This window comes from Anser brachyrhynchus (assembly GCF_964034855.1).
Source record: "Anser brachyrhynchus genome assembly, chromosome: 1".
Lineage (NCBI taxonomy): Eukaryota > Metazoa > Chordata > Aves > Anseriformes > Anatidae > Anser > Anser brachyrhynchus.
Genome location: NC_137694.1, coordinates 476,054 through 497,484, shown reverse-complemented (window position 1 = coordinate 497,484; position 21,431 = coordinate 476,054). Strand labels below are relative to the sequence as shown.

General features: G+C 47.1%; 1 protein-coding gene across 11 annotated transcripts in view; it reads right to left on the bottom strand.

Moving 5' to 3' along the window:
- Positions 1-21,431, bottom strand: part of SHANK3 (SH3 and multiple ankyrin repeat domains 3) — a 390,020-nt gene that overhangs the window by 134,931 nt on the left and 233,658 nt on the right. For all 11 annotated transcript variants that reach the window (XM_080596421.1, XM_080596428.1, XM_080596427.1 and 8 more), the window contains one exon: positions 19,604-19,717. In XM_080596421.1, the coding sequence (XP_080452547.1) occupies positions 19,604-19,717 (114 nt within the window). The remainder of the gene's footprint in view (positions 1-19,603; positions 19,718-21,431) is intronic.

Sequence of the window (21,431 nt, the reverse complement as noted above, 5' to 3'; positions counted from 1 at the left end):
AGGGCTCAGCGGGGCGAGCTGCGGTGCCGGGGCGAGCGCCAGGGGCAGCTCCCAGGCAGGGGGAAGCGCAGTGCTGCAGCCCCTGCTCTGTGCAGCTCCGCAGGCGCGCGGTGCTGGCAGACGGAGCCTGCTGCCCATTGTGGATTTCACCCACGCGTCCCAAACAGTGCTCTCGAGCACCTGACTCGGAGTAGGTTGATGAGCAGATGCCACCACAATTAAAGACTCTTCCAGGCTCTGTGCCAGTCAGCCAATCTGGCTGGGGCTGCCTCCGAGCACACTGCTGAAAAGAAAGGGAATTATTTCACAAGAAGAAATGCTGAACTACGCTGAAAGGGGGAAGGGCACGCGGAGGCGAGAGAGGATCCTGATGGCCCTCCACACAGAAGACAAGGAGCTGGAGCAGGTAGGACACCGGAATGCATCCCCTCTGCCACCAGCTGCGGTGACCACTGGCAAGAGCTCCTTCGGTAGCAGCAGGTCCAGTGCAGACGGGGGTCTGCACGCCAGCGTCAGCAAGCCTTACTTGAAATGCAAGCAAGCATGGAAACCCTTGAAGTATGACTCTTCTTCCCTTTCTCACAGCACTGCCAGGAGAATCAACTAATTCATACCCCTGCTGCACCTGGATCTGTTGACTGAAAACAGAAAAGCCCAAGAATGTATTTGCTTAGAGATTTGTGGCATTACCGTATTTTATGCAGAACGGTTAGCTAATTTATGTTTTCCCCATGACTGATTTTTATTCTCTGAAGTTCAAATACAACTTTTCTCTGAAAAGAAATAATTCTAGAAGCCTTGCTGTATAACCCTTAGTTTCACACAATAATTTATGTTCAAGGTGTAGTCATTTGGTGCACCTTTGGCCTGTGTTGCACAAATGCACAGAGGAGATAATTGTATTTGCCCGCTTCTTGCCTTTCATTTATGAGTTATACTTGCAATACAATTATGTTTGTTAGAGTTTTTAGCTTATCTGCTACTGAAAAAATGCAAATAAATGGAAAGTCATCTCTCAAATAACTGTGAGTTAGAGAGAAGCATCTGTGCGTTACCTCTCACAAGGACTTAACTGCCCAGGTTGTCAGTTTAAGAGGAACAGGGGGATCAGTTAACGAAGCTGTAATGCTGAAACGCCACGCAGAGCAGTAGCAGGGCCCAGAAAACAACGTTCATCAGAAGGTCTCCACAGCCATTCCATGTAGATTTATACAGATTCCCGTATCAAAAGTATTTCCAGGAAGTGCCACCCAGGGAGGTGCAATTAATTCTGAACGATCCAAAAACCTCTGAGAGGGAACTCCTCACTCAGCTCCCCCTTGCCCCAGCGTAACGCAGCCGTGCAGGCACGCAGTCCTTCCCCACAGGCACCTCCAGGGCCAAGCAGCTGGGACAGCACCAGCTGCAGCTCCCCCGGCAGGCCGATCACGCTGGCACTGCTGCCCCCGCGGACTCATCAGCAGGACATGTCCCTAACTCCCCTGCAGCGCTATGGGGGGGGGGATGGACAGATGATGACAGCCCCTAATGTGGATTTTTTTCCCTTTTTTCTTTTATTTAAATAAAAACAAAACAAGGCTGTTGAAATCAGGAACTCCCACAAGCTGCTAGTTACCTTCAAAGAAAGCCATTTATGATAATGGTTTGCACAGCCAAATCCTAGCGTGAAGACTGCCACTCCTGCACTGATCCCTGCGTGTTAGGACAAACGGGGACCTCAGCAATGCCACCTCCTTGATGGCCAGTAGCTACCAGCAAGAGGCTCACAGCCATAATCCAGCACAGGTCAGCCTGGGCTCCTAGACCCAGACCATGCCCAACCAGGGGAACTCAGAAGGGCAGGGACCCTACCTGAGCATCCAGACCCACACAAGTTCCTTCATTAGTGACAATTAGGTTCACCTGGCCACGTCTCCACCTGCCCACCTTTGTTTTGGGCAACAAAACTGGTGAGCCGTCTGGAGCACAAGTCCCGTGAGGAGTGGCTGAGGGCGCTGGGGTTGTTTAGCCTGGGGAAGAGAGGGCTCAGGGGAGACCTCATTGCTCCCTACAACTTCCTGAAGGGAGGCTGTGATGAGGAGGGGGTTGGCCTCTTCTCTCAGAGAACTAATGATAGGGCTCGAGGAAATGGCAACGAGTTGCACCTGGGGAGATTTAGCTTAGACATCAGGAAAAACTTTTTCTTTCAAAGAGCGGCCAGGCACTGGAACGGGTTGCCCAGGGAGGTGGTGGAGTCACCGTCCCTGGCAGTGTTCAAGAAGCGCCTGGACAAGGTGCTGCGAGATACGATTTAGTAGCTTAGTGGGTAGTATTGGTGATAGGAGGATGGTAGCACTTCCCAACCTTGTGTTTCTATGATTCTGTGATGCCTGGCACATGTCACTTCTCTCCGGACAGCGCTGTCCCCTCCAGGGACAAAAGCCATCTGTGTTGCGCAAGAACCCCAGGTGCCCCTTCCCCATTCACATGGACCAGGGCTCTGTTGACACCGCAGGGAACCAACTTCACTGGCACAGCACAGGACAGACATTTTTACTCTGAACGCTTGCACAACAAATTGCTGTCCCACCATTCCAGGGAACCCCAGCTCTGCAACCAAGTGCTGAGAAAATACAGGGTAAGCCAGAGCTATACTCACAGCTCCAGGGAAAAGAGGCAGCTCACAGACAGCATGGGTACCAATTAAAGATGACGAAGACAGCAGGGGAGAGCACTTACTGGCACCAGGCACAGCAAGGGAAAAATGGATGCAAGTTTTGTCTGTCCGCCTGTGAGGTAAGCAGTCAGGTCAAGCCTATTTCTCTGAAGCAGATGGTGCCTGCTTTGAACACAGTTAAGAAGTGTCAGAATCGAGGCTACCCAAGCTTTATTAAGACCCCTTCATGTTGGGCTTCTCCAATTCTTCACCTTCCCTTTCTTTTTGTCATTTTTGGAAAAAAAAAGTCTCCTTCTGCTTCTCTTAGATCCCTTGATCTGTACTTACAGATCTGTGCTTTGGGGACATCAAGGCAGCAGGGAGCACAGGAAACCTTCACTCTTCATAACGAGCTTTCCGGAGATGGGTTGTGTACAGACTTACCCCAACCATAACGTTAAGGTGTGACACGATGGATCAGCAGTTTCAGTTTTGTAACTTAGGCTCCAAAGTACTGTTTCACATATGACTTGGCCACAGAGGATGGTGTCACTGCAAGAACTACAAGAATTTCTACCACAGCAAGTCAGGGAGGATCATTTGTATTTCTGCCTGCTAATCCTCAAACTTTACACTCCTACTACAGAAGGAAAATATCCGCATCACACCAACTACCTAAGAGGAGCTGTGGGGAACAACGGCCGGAGTTGGGGGGTGGTCCTCGAGTTTTAAGCACGACAGCTGAGGAGCCAAAAGGCACTGCTACTGTCTCGTTCAGATCTGGCTTAGAAAAAGACTGCCTATTACTCTAGGATTCGGTAACAAGAAACAGGAGTACTGCTAACATGGCATCCTCCAACCTGGGAAATAATATGAAGAGTGGGTGGGGAGGGAACTTTAGGCCTGATATAGATGAATAAGATGTTGCTGATTCATTATGTGCCAAGAACATGGTACAGCTGCAGAGGGAAGTCAGTGGAAAGATTGCATCCGTTCTCACTCAGGGCGCTGGTAAAGACGTGGCATCGTTATGGCCATTGTTCTTCGGCTTAATCCTTAGCACCAGAGGCACCAGCTCTGAACAAAGGCTGTGCTAGCAAAGGCTTCTTTCTTCCCCTCAGCTGAGGGGGTTTCAGAACCATTACTTTATTAAGCCTGAGGAACATAGCTGCCGTGAATTTTGCCTAATCTCTTTTTGGAGCCTTTAATCTCCACCCACTGCTGCAAAGAGTTCCAGAGCTGCACGCTGTGTGGAAGTGGTATTTTGTTTTCTGGAGTTAAGGGACAGTCAATGAGATCTGTCAGCAAGCTTAATTCTCACATTAAGGCAAAGAACAAGAACTCATCCCATTTCTCTATACTTTCTCAAGACTCCCATTATATTCTCCTGACAACCCTCCCAACACCTGCCTCTCTTTAATTCTGTCCTTCTTCACCTGGAAACTACCTTGTAGCCTACCACTGGCAATCTCCACCTTGTATAGAGCCTGCATGCCTATTTCTATCCTTTGCTTTTTATATTTCAACTAGTTATATAAAAGAAGCCTTAACAGCTTTTGGAAAGCCTAGGCACAATATATCAACCCTTGTCCCAGTGTTTCTTGACTCCTTCAAAGACATGTAGGACATCTAGTGGACTTTCCCCTACGAAGGTTTGAAAATGAGAAAGAGTCAATAAAGTGTCACTTTATTCTAATTTTCACTAATTTGCATGATGTAAAAAAAAATCTCGATATCCTGGCAGCGGTGCTGACATATTACAATAACACAAAAATAATGCAGGTCAAACTCTGTAAGCAATGCTTGTTCTTTCCATATAGATAGAAGAGATCATGCATACTGACTCTCTAGTTTTTCTTCTCGTGGTAATTACAGATGTTGAACAACAACTACTAGAGATGAGTACCTTCAAATTAGCAGTTCTAGGCAAGAGTTCGTAGTGAGATCCTTAAAAGATCCTAGCTGATGATCTCTCTGGACATTACGTTTTCAGTAAGCCTCGGAAAACAGAAGTAACCGAGGACCAGAAGAAGTCTGAGTCAGCGGCGAGTGTTTAAAGGATGAGCGGGGACAAATGCAGTTATGGCATGGAATCACAGAATCATTTGGGTTGGAAGGGACCCTAAAGCCCACTTAGTTCTGACACCCTGACATGGACAGGGACACCTTCCACTACAGCAGGCTGACCAAAGCTCCATCCAGCCTGGCCTTAAACACTTCCAGGGATGGGGCATCCACAGCTTCTCTGGGCAACCTGTTCCACTGCCTCACCGCCCTCGCAGTAAAGAATTTCTTCTTATATCTAATCTAAATCTCCTCTCTGTTAGTTTAAAACCATCCCCCCATCCTATCACTACACTTCCTGACAGAGTCCCTCTCCAGCTTTCTTCAGACCCCCCTTAGGTACTGGAAGGCCACAATGAGGCCTCCCTGAAGCCCTCTCTTCGCCAGGCTGAATGCCCCCAGATCCCTCAACCTGCCTTCAGAGGAGAGTGTTCCAGCCCCTTCGTCATCTTTATGGCCTCCTCTGGACTCACTCCAACAGGTCCACATCCTTCTTGTGCTGGGGACCCCAGAGTTGAACATAGGGCTCCAGGTGGGGTCTCATGAGAGCAGAATAGAGGGGGAGAATCCCCTCCCTCACCCTGCTGCCCACGCTGCTGGCGGTGCAGCCCAGGGTATGGTTGGTTTCTGGGCTGGAAGCACACATTGCTGGCTTGTGTCGAGTTTCTTGTCAACCAACAACCCCAGGACCTTCTCCTCAGGGCTGTTTTCAATCCATTCTCCACCCAGTCTGGATTTGTGCTTGGGATTGCCCCAGCCCAGGAACAGCACATTGCCCTTGGTCTTGTTGAACCTCAGGAGGTTCACAACAGACCCACCACCTCTCAGGCCTGTCCAGGTCCCTCTGGATGACATCCCTTCCCCCCAGTGCTGACCCCCACTACTCAGCTTGATGTCATTAGCAAACTTGCTGAGGGTACCCTCGATCCCCCTGCCCATGTTAATGACAAAGATGTTAAACAGCACCAGTCCTAAGACTGACCCCTGAGGGACACCATTCGTTACTGATCTCCACCTGGAGACTGAGCCGTTGACCGCAACAAGTTTCACCATGGAAGACTGACACTGATGTCGAGGTATATATAAAAGCCAACAAGAACTTGTGATTAATTATTAATTTGACTAGATTGCTCATTTTGCAATTACTCAAGTGGGTCACCTGGAATGTAAGAGCATTGCTGTATCATGCTTTACCCTTGAGTGCATAGAGCAGATCTAGGTTGCTTGGAAGAAACCTAACCCTAAACAATGTTCTTAACAGTGAGATACCTGGCCCCAACAGGACCACTCGTGATATGCAAGTTCCTCCTGTGGCTAATGGCAAGACGAGCACTACTGATGGCCTCTAGAGGAAGACTAGGACCCCGTCAATTTGAACTTGAGCTGCCTGCACAGAACAACTTCCTGGAGCAAACTTCCAGGACATTTTCACATGCACACACTTGGGGGCTCAGACTGTCCAGCCAGCTTTGAGGACAGGCACCTGATCAAGAGCAAGGTCTCTAACCTCAAGTATTTGATTGACTTCATTCGCCAGCTACCCAGCATCCTAAAGCTGGGCAAACACATGCTGCAAGCTGCGAAAGACAATAAATTAAAAAGCTAACTGAGAAATGCAGGGAACTAGATATTGAAAGGATTTGTGCCCATTTCCTCCAAGACTGCTGAGCTCAGAAACACTGGGAAATGCATAATACAAAAAAAGAGTACCAGAAGATATTAGCAACTAAAAATGATACAGTTGCTTAAAAAACGACAGAAGTTCTAACTCATTGTGTGAGCTAATATCAAATACAGTACTGGAAATGAATAAAATATAAAACAGACTGAAACAAAAGCAATCATAAGACATTAACTACTGCAACTTACATAGTACCAACAGACAAAGCAGAAAATTTACAAAACTGGAAAAAAAAGCCGGCGGTCAAACATCCAGATGGCAATAAAAAGGGCTGGCTTGTTTCAAGACTTCTGAGTTAGGCACAGACAAGCCTGCATTCACCATGTGGTGACCAGCGCTCTGCAGCAATGACAACAATGCAGAATTCAGAATTAACATTGTCACTTAGAGTCATTAGCCAGAATTTCCTCTCCTCCCAGGCTACAAGGCACAAACAGCAGCAATGCAAGTCTTTGTTCCAGGGAGTCTCTTGCTCCTTATACTCTGCAATGTCAATAAAACAATTCTGTTGAGTCCAAATTCTTTCTGTAGGATACTAAATAGCCTTGCTTTTTGTTGTTGTTGGTTTTTTTTTGTTCTTTTAAAAAAAAGTAATGCTATGGACTTTTTTCCCCCTTTTATAAGCCTAAACAAATAAGCACAGGAGAAACCACTTCAAGCAACTGCCTTGTTTATTTTTCAATTTCCTTTGAATTCTGAACAGTTCAAATGCCAGCCTAAGAGTGCTTTAAGACAACTGCATCCTTACTCCTTGGAGACACAGTGCAAGTGAGATAAATGGGCTAAGAGTGCTAGAGCATTGCTAAGAGGTTCATAAGTAAAACTGTCACAGAAATCTTGGTACTTTGTACCGTTCCTTGATACACTCTGCTTGACCTCAGTGCTCCTACAGCCCTCACTTAAGGAATGGGGACGTTCAGTTCATGCCCAGAACAGTTGTAGTTCTGGTGGTTTTACCTTGTTGGGCAGCTGAAGTCCACTACAACCACTCTCACTCCCCCTCCTTAGAAAAGAGGGAGAGAAGAAAGTACGCTGGAAAGAAAAACACTCACAGGTTGAAATAAGGATAACTTAATTAAAGGGAAAAAGAAGAGGGGGAAATAAACAAAGCACAGAAACACAGAGCAAGAGAAAAGAAATTACTCTTTACTTCCCATCAACGAGCGATGTTTGGCCACGTCCCGGGAAGCAGGGCCTCGATACACACAGCAGTTGTTTGGGAGGGCAGATATCTTCATAACAAGAGCCCCCCCCCCCCCCCCCCTTTCCCCCGTTTTATTGCTGAGTGTGACACCATAGGGTACGGAATATCCCTTTGGTTGGTTTAGGTCAGCTGCCTCGGTGATGTTCCTTCTTCACCTCTTGCCCGCCCCCAGCCTGCTGGCTCTGGGGGGGTCTGGAGGAGTCCCGATGCGGCGGCAGCGTTGCTCAGCAGGAGACACAACACTGGGGCGATACCAGGGCTGTTCTAGCTACACGTGCAAAGCGAGCGCTGCAGGGGCCGCTGCAGGGAAAGTAACTCCATGCCAGCCAGAGCCAGCACAGCACTGCCTAAGCCTGCCCACTGAAGTACCCATGATAGACGCATGTTTTTGCTAAGTGGTCAAATCAGTGCGAAGTGTTCTGTTATCAGAAATATTACGGGAAAGTTAATCTGGAAAGAATCTAGTGCCAAGACTTGCAAGTTCTCGGTGAGGGGTGGAAATCAGCAACTTAACATATATTAGCTTTAGAACCTAAGCAGCACTTGGGATATTCATAATGTTGACCTTTTTTCTCGACTGAAAGAGAAGGCTGCCAGCTGAGTATCAGATTAATTAAAATGAAGTGGAAAGTTCAGAGAAACAAAAGGGATCAAGGTTAAAGGCAGCACAAACAGAGAAGAAGCCTAACATAAGAAGCAATATATTGGATACAGGATCAGTCTTTTGGAAGAAAGTCAGAGAAGTGAAAAAGAAATTAAGGGGATTTTTAGAACACTGGCGTTAAGTACTCAGAGGACTCGTTCCCACCTCGTGTACAACAAGAAATACGCATCAGAAGGGAACGCAATTCTGCTTGCAATGCCGGTTGGTGCACCGGGCCCAGAGGGAGATGAGAGGTTATCTGAGCTCTTGTTAGATGGTTTTAATTCGCACGCTCTTCCAGCAGCAGCTGGCTGGCTTTGTCAGTCAATGCTCCATAATCTGCATCGCTATTGTTACCAGGTCTTCAGCTGTCTCTGCACATGCTCCTATGCATTCATGTGCTGCTGCACGCATAACTCCAGCCAAGACAGTAGTCAGCCACAGAAAGCTGAACACGAGCTTCCTAGCCAGGTACGAGGATGTTCTGACAGGGAATTGTCACCTTACAAGTGGCCAAAGGGGTAGAGTCATTTCTCTCCAGCCAAGAGACCACGGTAAAAGCAGATATATCTAAGTATCAACAAACAGGAAACAATTTGAAGCTGCAAATCTACCCTTCCCACCACTTAATGTGAAAGTAAACGTCTATAAGGACAGTGCAGGAAGCTGTGACAAAAAACAAGGTACACAACATCCACTGGCCTTGCCCTGGGGAGCACCAGCCACCCCAGTGCTGCAGGCAGGCAGGCACGACTTGGCTGCGGTGAGCGGCTGCTGGCCGCTCCAGGCTTTTGCTCCCCTGCTTCCCTCGCTCCTCTGTCCTAACCCCAAGCCTCCTCCAGGCCGCCCAGGCAAAGACGCAGAGCACGAGCATGCCGACCGCCTGCTGGCTCACGCACAACAACGTGGCAGCCAGCGGCCGAGCAAGGAGGGCTCCAGTCCAGCTCCAGTCCAGCTCACGCTGAAGTCTTGTTCTCAGGGACCAGTAACTGTATGGCCTGAAGGAGGAGACCGAGCTCAGAGCCAGAAGGTGACACAGAAAAGTTCCAGCAGGACAATTTACAGTGCTTGAGCTGCTCCACAGCCGCACCCCACGTGCAAGCTGCCACACAGCATCCTCCGAGCGCGCCGCCTTCTGGCTCATCACCCATCATGGGCGCCCGTCGCGCAGGGCTAAGGTGCACGTCTGCTCCCGGCACAGCTGCAGCAAAGCCTCCACGTGCCCACCTCCTCAGCTAGCATTCTGCAACTCCACGTCGAAGAGTTAGAGAAGTACAACAGGCACCCTTCCTGCACGGCCTCCCAGGGCTGGGCTCCACATCCGGAAGCCTGCTCTGCTTTGACTCCCGGCTTACTGCCCCAAGGCAGATGCCTCCCCAGGAGTTCCTTCCCCTCACATTCAGTCTGTCAGAACCAAAACCCACTCAGAAAACCCACAGTGTACAGACCCAGGGCTCACTGCTCAGCCAGGGCTTCTCGGCAGCTGTTGCAAGTTCAGCTGATGTGTTTTACCTTCCCTTTCTGCTGCCCGTACTTCATCTCCTAGTGCAGTCCTTCTTAAAAAAAGCAAGGTATTCACTAAAAGCAATGATTGCTGAACCAGGCCGTCTGTTACAACAAGCTAGGTGGGTGCTATGTGCAAAACACTATAGCCAAACCAAAGAGACACAAACCATACAAATGCCCACCGGGGACACCAACAGCATCTCAGCCGAAGGACTACAATTCCACATCAGTCTAACACACCATCCGTTCTCACTATGGGTGAGGCTATTATCACCAATTAGTTCAAGATGACTCCACTTTCACTTTAAGTGAAAGTTCTCCAGAGGAGCATCACCGTGAATCAAGGGAGACTCCATAATGCACCAAGAAAACGAAAGAAAAGGTGGCATAGATAACTCACCCCTTCATATGCAGGACACACAGAGATAAGTTACAAAACAGACACCACAGAAAAACAAGGCGACCTCCCCAAAGGCTGGAGCAGACCTCCAAGAGGAAGACAAATTTACTGCAGGAAGTTAGAGAGCTGTAACTCATCAGGGTACCAAAATCCTCCACCATCCTCCTGCGCCTCTGCAACCTACGCGTTTGTATCACCTGAGGTTGGCAGCAGAGAGAGTGAAGAACAACAGTGCCCTCTACCCTAAGAACAGCCAACAACTTCTGTAACTTCCCACCCAGAGCCCAAACAGCAGGGACAGAACCTGCCCTGCTCTCCAAAACAGGACAGAACTCAGAGCGGGCTCTGGCCAGTGGTCGAGGTCCAGACCAAGTCACAACACGAAACTGCCCTTTTGGCACTGAAGCCCCAACGCGCATACAAACACTTCATGATCTTCAGAGACGGTGGCTCTGGTGCCTCCAATGTACTGGGACAGAAAATACTTTCAACTCCCCTAAACAACACAGTGGGAATGGATTATTTAGGAATAGCAATGCTAACGATTTTTTGATTCCCTTATTGTATTATTTGCTCTTCTGATACCTACACTGGTTAACTTCACCATGATGTTCTCATTATTAAACTTGTAAATAATGTGAACTATCCAGCAATTGATATTACAATTTAAAACCACTTCTTACGTAAGAAACTTGTTTCTTGAGCAAACGGTGGTTCAAGCTCCTAAATCTCTCTTTTTTCCCCCTATAACAGGGAGAAGCAGTAACCCTTCTACTACCTCCACTGCTACCCAGAGATACTGAGGAAGTAGTCAATACCTTCCTGTTGTAAGAGAGAAACCATCCCAATCTTAAAATTATTTTTCCTTTCCCATAAAAAGAAGGAATAAGAAAGACTAAGTCCACTAGGAACTCTGTTATCATGGTTTCATGTAATAGTGGTTTAGGTGCCGTGATGATCGAAAACAATTGAAAATCTTGCAACAAACAAGAGGGCAGACAAGCAGCAATAAGGAAAGAAGTCTCTGCCATTCCATGGGAAGCAGACGGTTCACCAGTCATCAATGACTACTCTCATCCTTCTACGGGAATCAAAGCGAGACAAAAAGGGAAAATTCTAGTAAGAGCATGCTCGTGCCACAGTTATTACGTACCGAGGACTAACATAGCTCTCGGTCAGTCCCAGCCTCACGTAACACGCTCTCTGCAACCTAGACCACGTGCCCTGGTCAGCAGCAGCAGAAATCCAAGCCTCCCGGGTCTCTGCGGCTCTGTCTCTTCATCTTCCAGACGGTGAAGGCCCAGTCACCCTTCTGCAACACCTGTCCTGGAGAGCAATTCTGCAATGCGCCCACCTACTGGTCCCGTAACTGCCTGAACCAGGGGCACTACCAGAGCACCTCAAGTCTCCTCTGCTTCAGAGGGAAGGGATAGCTCTGTCCCTGAAAGGCCAGGGAGCAGCCACAGCGAAAAAACAGACCCAGTAGGTTTGTAAATGCTCTTCAGATACAGCCTAAGTCTGCAAAGAATTTCCTTTGCATTTCTCTCCACAAAGACAGATTTGTATGTGGAAGCAGACAAACAGCACAGAGCGTCTCCTAAAAGAGATGTTACATTATCTCCCCAAACAAACAAAACTTGAGAGAAGCGAATAGCAAGGTGATACCAAACAGTCTTGGATCTCTACCAAGGCCAGGTTCCAGGCTTGATGAGCACGGGAGAGCTTATGCTCCACTATCACACCTTCTCTCAATTCACGTACCGTGACAACAGGCTGCTTGCACATATGCATTGTAAGCGTTTGGCACATTCTGCTTCACAAACCCAAACTTGTCCTTTAGTTTCTGAGTATCATTCCTCAAAGATCAGCAAGCTCTGTATGGCAGGTGAGCTCTGTTTCACTACTAAAATTAGGTGGGGGAGACAGAGTCAACGTTTACCACAAAAGGTGATTTTGAAAAATGCAAGGGAATGAGGCCACGGAAGAGAGACACAACAGCTCAGGGTGAAATAACCCCAAACTGGGCCCACACACTTCCATGGGATTGCAACATCACAAGGTATGATAAATAAACTTGCACTTTACAGTGCCAGCATCCAATCCCAAGCAGATGGCTATTACCAAACATTCCTCTTCAATTTTAACCAGAGCTGCAGATCCTTCTTAGAGCTTCTACCCAGACCACAGTATCGACACTACTCTGTGATTGACCCAAAGCAAGAATGAATTGTGTTCAAAGCACAGGCGCAGACATTTCAGTGCCAATTGTTGTCCAACAAGTAAAAAAAACACCTAGGTTTAAGAAAAAACAAGAAACTTACATTTAATTCCATATATTGCCAATAGCCCTAGCCACATTACTGAAATTTCTGTGCACAAGCTTTACATGTCTGGAGTCCCTCAATTCTCACCCAAGAAGGAATCCCATACTCAAGGTTTCGGTTCCTTAACAAAAACACAAAGCCTGCCCAACGCTCTCGGACATGTGGTCAGATTTTGGGGTGGCCCTTTGCAGAGCTGGGAGCTGAACTCAATGATCCTTGTGGGTCCTTTCCAACTCGGGATATTCTATGATTCTAAGAGCCAACTCCGAACAGCAGATGTATGCATGTGGGGAGAACGAGACCACTGTGAATTCAGTTGCCTGGGGACAGCAATCAGAATGACAATGAATTTCAGATCAGATGTTAACAACTCCTTATGCTGTAGCACCAACACCTCCTATGTGCTGGAAACGCACTGTACAAGACATCCTAGACTCATCTGCCTCCTTCACAGACACGTTACTCTATACTGACAGTCATCTCCTAAACCACTAATACACCTCTTTCTGTTGCTTCAAGTAAAACGTTAGCTTGCAACAGAAAATCGTCTCAGTAGTTCAGTGCAAGATCCTGCAATTCCATCCTGTTACACCAACTCATCCAGCTTCAAGTAAAATGTCCTCAACTCATGTGATGTCACAAGGAAACATTAGCAACACATTCCAGTTTTCTTTTGGCCACAGCTACTAGTGAAAGCATTTAACAGATGAAACCATTAATCAGCTAGTGACAGATGACAAGCTTCTAGTGCTCCCCCACACTTCCTCCACCTTCACTAATAATTTCCCACAACACCGTTAAGCCCTGTCCTGAAATCCAAAGAAGCGGGGATGATGATATTTCTTTAGCCAACACAATCAATCACCTTTAGCACAAAAACATACCTGGATAAACGGTGTTCTGTCTTACTCCTTCTCTCATCTTCCCCATCTTTTTCTTCCCTTCCTTTAAAAGCTGTCTTAAAGGCTTTCCAATCGGTCAGAGCACCTTAACTCAGTTGCCCCCAGTGCTCTCTCCACCCCAGACCTACTGCCACCTCAACAGAAGCCTTCATTAAGGTACCGGTAGTTTTACGTAATACCAGTACTTAAAGGGGGCCTACAGGAAGGCTGGGGAGGGACTCTGCCAGGGAGCACAGTGATAGGACAAGGAGTCTTGGCTTTAAACTAAAGGAGAGAAGATTTAGGAAGAAATCCTTCACTCAGAGGGCGGTGAGGCACTGGCACAGGCTGCCCAGAGAAGCTGTGGATGCCCCATCCCTGGAGGTGCTCAAGGCCAGGCTGGACGGGGCTTTGGGAGACCTGGTGTGGTGGGAGGTGTCCCTGCCCATGGCAGGGGTGTGTGTGTGGCACTAGATGATCCTTAAGGTCCCTTCCAACCCAAGCCATTCTGTGACTCTACGATTATTTCTTTCAGAGTACTGGTGTCCCTCGTTTGTTGGGGGCCACAAGGGCAGGGCTGCTCCCAAAGGGGAGGAGGGCCGGGAACCCAGGGAGACCCCTCCACCAGCAGGGCAAGGGCCTCGCTGGACAGGGCCTGAGCAATGCAATGGGGGCAGACCCAGGGGTGGTGGCCAGGTGCAGCACGGTGTCCAACGCATAGGACAGTACAATGGCAACGGGGCAGGCCTCAAACAAGCTAGAAAGCCAATCTGCAGCTGGCGTTAGGGTCAGGTCTAATGATCACTGGTCAGGTCCACAGTGACAGGGCAGGTCTGAGGTCAAGGGGGGACATCAGTCCGTGGGTCACAGTCTGGGTCAGGAGGGTCCCAGGCTGTCCGCAGGCATGGCTACGGCTGAACTGGAGACCAGGACTCTTCCAACATAGCCTGGGGCTTTCAGCCTCTGCCTGAACTGAGCTGAAGTAGAGCTCCTGAGCCCATGGGCATGGGAGGGAGCCCCAGGTGAGGCTGATCAGCGACATGAAGGCACATTAGTGCCATCAGAGCCCTGACACCGTTCTCCCCAACCATCAGCATCAATTCTGCCTCAGCCTATCCATCCAACATCCTACCCATTTTGACACTCAGGCAAGTGTTCTGGTAGACCTGGAGCCGTATCTCATTAACTTTGATCTTATCTCACTCTCACTGCTTAACAGCTCTACTTCCTCTTTCTTCTCTTAAAATTCTTAATATTTACCTTAGCTGTGTTTTTGGCAACTTGCATATTATATTTATGATTTCAGATCCCTCTCATAGATTTCTTTGCAGATGAATCCTAGTCTCTGTTCTTTGAGCGCTTTGCTTACCCAGTTTCTTTCAGACAATCACATTTGGATTCTCTACCTGTAAGATTTTGGTTCTCCCTGGAATACATGCTAGAAATGGTTTTAATAACATTGACTTAAAATATTCACTTAAAATTCCACCTCTGTTTTAACTTGCTGAAGATAGTCAATTCCATTTACTTCACTACATTTGTCTTCATCAACTATACAAATCTAGACTCTACCCTTACTACCAGGATATCTTACACTATCTTTTTTTCAAAGCAATTTAAAGGTTTATGTTTCAGTGCTATCTCTGCTTCTGCACAGTTTATGTACCACATGTACCTCCCACCCTCAGCTTCCCCTTTACTTCTGTCTTTCCTTAGGGTGCACGTGTGCTGCTCTGCCCTGTTCTCGCCCCTTGCAGCTGTTAATACTTACTGAACCACTTGTTTCAGCTTCTTTCCCTCTGTGCTCAGGAGCTGGCATACGCTCATCTTACTGGCCACCACCAGTTTCACTGGCAGAGAAGAGTCTCTTTTAAGAGCAAACTGCCTGCTTCACTGCTGCTTTCACCTGTCCACCCAACTCTCTCATGTTCCCTTAGGCAAAGATATGCAAGCACCCATCTGATTTTCCTCTTGCTGTACTGAAACCAGCAACACAGATAACAGCCTATCCAAATCAACTCCCTTCTTTCCTTGGTTTCAAACCACTTCGATCTCTGGGAGTCCAGATGTGGAGGCAGAGCCCCTTCCTGGAGCACGCTCTCTGAACGCTTTCGGTGACTGAACAGATGGTGACTTACCCGCAGCTCTGGGAACCACCACCACCACCTGCGTGTGCCTGTGGCATTGGACTCCAGGTAAGGTGCTTTAGCTCTAGCAGGTGCCATGCTTCTCCCTACCTCACTGATGATGCACACCAAGCAGCTCATGCTCAGTGACCTGGCACTCTCCAAACCCCAAACCTTACGATTCCTGGGGTCATACTAGGGGCAGGAAGAAGCATGGGAGGGGGACGTACACATGGGCACTTACAGACAACCTCTTTTTCTGTTCCATTTTAGTCAAAATCCCGTATGTATTCACATAGTGAAAGACTATCTTTCAACATCACATGGAGACAGATCTGCAGACTCTCAGGTACTGTGAAGGTGCTGCCCATCACATCCCCTGGTAATGCTCCACAGCACTTCTGCAAGTATGAATGAAGCTGCTTGACAAGCAGGAGTGGGAGCACATTCCCTCCAGTCCCAAGATCCACCAGTGCCTCTGCTCTGGGAGACAAAGATATTCCTCCACAGAATCACAGATGCAGCTCGAGATCCGGGGGATGCACTTCCACTGCCCAAAGGCAGGTCGATGTGATGGTCTCATAACGGACTCAGAGATGGGGAGACTTGACTGGGTGGTGTCTGCATGCATGTTCTTACATCTACAGAGCTCAGACTAACAAACAGCCATGAGGATCAGCTGATTATCTGGATGCTACATTGGCAGAAAGACAAGGCCTGTTTCAACCACATGGAAAACACAGATTAGTTCTCTGACTGATACAAATGTCACACCACTTAAAGTACAACATGGGCTATGGCATTAGAGGAGATGCCTTCGAAGAATTAAAGTGTATAATGACAGGACTGATGACTAGAACCTGCATCTCCTCTTGGGATATCATAATGCTATAAGAAAGATCACCTTTATGGAAAGATGACTGAAAGCAGATCTCTGACTCAGTAGGGCCGTAAGAAATGAATTTAGAACCTAAAGAGTGAGTTATTAAATTGTGTTTAAGCCCCAAAGGATTTTAGTTCCATAGGAAAAGGGAATATTTAAGGAAAACTTCACTGGGAACTGAGAAACTTAAGTTTCTGCCTTGGGGCCGGAAACTGAGGTGGACGATGGGACATCCTCCTTTTAACTCCACAAGCACTGCAGTGTCTACAAACCGTGGTCTGAGAAGGAAGCTCTGACCTAGAGGTACCTCTACAGAAGAACATGGTTCATTAAGATAGATCAACATGCAGCTCATGGCCTTTTCCCTCCAAGCATGAAAATACATGCAGGTTAAGGGAACATCCTAATACCATCTCTAAAATGTCAACCCTGGAACTTGATCTCTCTGAATTTCAATGAGGATCACAATGAATTTCCTTAGCTACTCTTAACCTTGTAAAAGTCATCTCCAATCTGTCCCAACAAGAGTCTAGTCAGATATCTGCCATGTAACCCTCCTACTTTCCTCAGTCTGTAAACACAGCTGGAGACATCTGCAAGCTTGACACAGCTTTATTCCCCAGCAAATAATAGTCAGGTCAAAACCTTTTACAGAGTCATAGAATCATCTACGTTGGAAAAGACATTCAAGACCATAAGAAGTCCAACCATCAACCTGACCTACCAAGCCCCATCATTAAACCATGTCCCTTAGTACCATGTCCACACATCTCTTAAATACCTCCAGGGATGATGACTCTACCACTTCCCTGGGCAGGCTGTTCCAACACCCAGCCTCCCTCTCTCTCTGAGGAAATTCTTCCTGACATCCAACCTAAATCTCCCTGGCACAACTTGAGGCCGTTTCCTAACGTCCTATCACTTGTCACCTAAGAAAAGAGACTGACACTCCTCGCTGCAGCCTCCTTGCAGGTAGTTGTAGAGAGTGATGAGGTCTCCCCTCAGCCTCCCTTTCTCCAGGCTAAACAGTCTTTCTTGTACCAAGGAGCTCAAAACTGAACACAATATTCAAGATGTCATCTAACCAGTGCCATGTACAAGTGGACAGTGCATAGCCCAATCAGCTATTAGGCTATACTGAAACTCATAAAATAGACCCTTTTTCTTTGGTCTTGAGGGCAAGTGGCAGAAAAGCACCACGTCCATATAGCTAAACTATCTGTGCACAATCGTGATGGTGTTATCCAAGCTACCTACTGCAAACAAACTGTGTCTGAAAAACTGCACCCAAGCTTTGTCAGGAAAAACAAACGCTGGCAGAAGCCAAAACCATGCCAGGGGACACACTAACCAAACGGTACGGACAACTGGAGGAAAATGCTCACACTTCTGCTCTAGTGCCTAGGGACCTGTACTATGGACCTGTGCTATGGACCTGCACATTTCACTACACAAGTTCAATTTGACACAGACATGAAGCATCCTTTAAGAAAACACACAGCAAACATTAACTCCTAGACAGAGGAAGGAGTTACCACATTAACTACTTAAACCACATTGATAAGGGTACTCTCTCAATTTAGCATCGCAAAGGGATAGGGCAAGTGGCCCTGCAGAGTACAGCTGCGAAGCAAGTATGAGAGGGAGGAAGGTGGAATCCCCTCAGTATAGTCCCAACTCATCTGCTTTAACCACCTCTGGAAAAGGAGGAGTATCCCATTCAAGTCTTTATCGTCATCAAGTGTTTCCCACCAGCACAACAGAAATATTTGCTTCACTTCTAAGGGATGCAGAGTACAGCTGAGTTCATAACACTGTGATCAGTCAGGAGCCGTCGCTGCACAGGACTGGGAAAAGCCAAAGGTGATCAATGACATACACTGAAGCACATACAAAGATAAGTCAAAGAAAGAAAACAAATGAGCATTGGGAACACAAGCTGGAACTTCAGGCAGGCGAGCTAACAGCTGAACTAATTGGGAGACTGAGTGAAAGAAAAGCTTTGCTGATTAGACCCTGCAGCATGCAGGCTTGTAGTGCCACCAGGGGGGCACCACTCCCACTTACACCTTCCACATCCACCAGGCCCAGGTCCCAAGGGCACCTAACACACTCTCCACAGTGACTGATGTGCTCCAGGATGCCTGCACACCACCTGCCACGTGGCTGTCACAGCACACACAGCCTTTGTGGCTCACTTATAGTATCCAAGCGTCCTGGTACAGAGAGGCCTGATGGTATGTACATATACATTTAAAACTCTCAGGAAGAACCAGGATTACAGTAAATAGATGACTTGAAATGGGAACAAGCTTCCAGAAACTAATTAACACTTCTTGTTTTGTAAAGTTAGAACAGAAAATTAATAAAATAAGTTTCCATAACTTTGTTTCCAACTCCACAATCAAAGTTAACTCTTGCTTATCAGAATCCAGCTGTATGAATATTAAAACTCATTTAATGTGCAAAGTGAACTTTGCTGAACTTCTCAAGTCAGGGCCTCTTCTCCCCTCTTGTAAGTAATAAATCGAGAAACAAAATCTGGATGTTCTCCTCAGTTGCGCTAGACGTGGACAAGTTCAGGTCTGCCAGAAGCATCTTCCACCCAGCTCTCAGGCCAGGAGAGGAACACTGCCCAGGCAGCTGCCAGGAAGCTGTGGTGATACAGCCCACAACAGCAGGAAACCTAGTTAGGTACTGTGACCTCCAAGAGCACCATATGTTTGGCACATGCAATTCACAGCTGCTCCCAACACTGCTGTCCCAAGGGCTGCTGTCCTCCAGGAACAGCCAATACCTGTTAGGTCGTGACTGGCACTGAAGGTGGAGGGTCAGGAGCGCTATGGCTGAGTCACAGCCATTTTTAGTATTTTTGAACCAGAACAAACACATGTAAATTACTCAAGATCTATCTAGTGTCTTCCTTTGAAGGCTCCTACAATGCACTGCTGAGTTTGAGGTTCAGACCAACAGTCATTGCATCACCGCTAACACCTCTACAAAATGAGCTGATGATTCCTGTCCTCATGACGGTACCATGCCACTTACGTGAATCAGTGTGTCTACTACTGGATGTTAATGCATGCAGTAACATAAGCTAACGCCCCAAGCAGTACAGTTCATAAGATGTATTCATCACTCACTGGAAAGAACGGGCAAACTCCAAGTGTGAAAGAAATTTAAAATTGAGACTTCTGAATTTCTGGGGCTGTTCAGTGCATCTGCTGAGAGACATACTGATCTAAGAACAGCTTACCTTGTCGTGGATCATACTGTCGCATCTGCACCTCCTCAACACATTCTGCTGGGAACCAGCCAGTCCTTCCTTTCACGGTTCCTTCCCAAAAGCCACCTTCGCCAATACTCAGCACTGTGGAAAGAAACAAACAGGTGAGTGAGAACGAGCAACACTCAGAAAAAGGGAAGGCCAGAACCACCATCCTATAGTGTTAAGTCAGCGGAAACATGACAGAGCAGAGCACAGAAAAAAATTCTGGGGACATGCATGGTCTGGAGGAACAAAGCACCTCAAGGAACTTTCAGAAGGTTTTCTCGCACACATCAAGTAGAAAGGAAGTGTAGAGAATGGCCTCTGTGCGGCCATGTGATGGGAACATGAACGAGTAGACTCGCACCATCCGTCGTTTTATCAAGGATCGTTGACAGAAGGAGCAGACCTAACATGGACTCTGGTGAGACAACTCCCAGGAACACGCTACGTACTGTTAACTTCTTACATCCGCAGAGCAACAGAGAAATCACAGCTACATAAGGAAAATGAGGTGCAGAGAGGGAAAGAAACTGGGTGATGACAGGAGTCACCGTGAGAACTGGGGTGTCCTGACAGGCCCCTATTCAAAAAAAATAAAAATAAAATAGCTATTTCACTCTAAATGAGACACCAAGCACCAAGGTACTTCATTGTCACAGAAAAATTCTCCCAACCCATTAAGACTTGTTTTTACTTGCTCAAAGCTTAGAGAAACAGAAAGGAAGTCTTGAAACGTGCTCTGAAGATTAAATGAACTCAGAGTCAGGGCAATTTTAATCGAGAATTACATCACGAGTGTCCTCATTAAACCAGGCAACTATCAGCTTGAGCTCCTCACCCACTGCCGACTGAAAAAGGACATCTTCCAGGTAGCCAGGATCCAAACTACTGAAGAGCTATGAACAAAACCAGCACTTCTTGTTACACCTGAAAAATGAACTTGGGTCCAATGCAGACTAGCCAGCACAGGGTCTGCTATGAAAATCATTACCAGCAAATGTGTGCTGGCATCTCTAAATGTCAGCTGTCATCTCTAAATTCCTTGCAACTGGATCCCCCACACCTTATGCTACCAGGCTCTGCAAGAAAGGTTTGTATTGTTCTGGGACGTTTAAAAATGCATCAAACATGACCATTACATTGCTTACGGCCACAGAGAAAATGATTGTCTTTCCCTGAGCATCCAAGCAAACAAAAATATGTACAAGTGCAAGAGGAAAAAAAAAGTGAGAATCGTTACTAATCTTTCTGGATGTTCCCACTTCTGCACTATATCCCAGAGTGCCCAGATATTATCCCCGTTTTATCCAGAAAATGGCCAATGAGCACCTCTCCCTTGAATTCAAGCACTTACAAGGCCAATTATTTGCACCGTCTTGATGCAAAAGAAGCGGAGGAGAACAGTTATATATGTTTTCAGGTCATTGTGGCTCACAATGTTTTCCTAACTCTTTGTAACACAGTAATTTCTGGAACAGATCGTGAACTAATGTGTTATATGTAGCCTACAAAATGTTATTTAGATCAAGAGAAACTGCTGCACATCACCCAAAAGTAATAAGCTTTTGATGCATCATTTGGAAAACACTATGATGTAACGTTCATAATTGCAATTCATTTGATATTCAGACAAAAACAAAAAACAAAACAACAGAAGACTTGCAACATCCTAGGGTCCCTGCTGTCAGAGTGAAACCCCAAATGGTCTTCAAACTATTTCCTTAGCATTATCTGGATAGAAAAAGTACTTAAAACCCAGGCTATATCACATGAAGAGATGCCCCTGATTAGCACAGAGACATGGGGTTTCCTG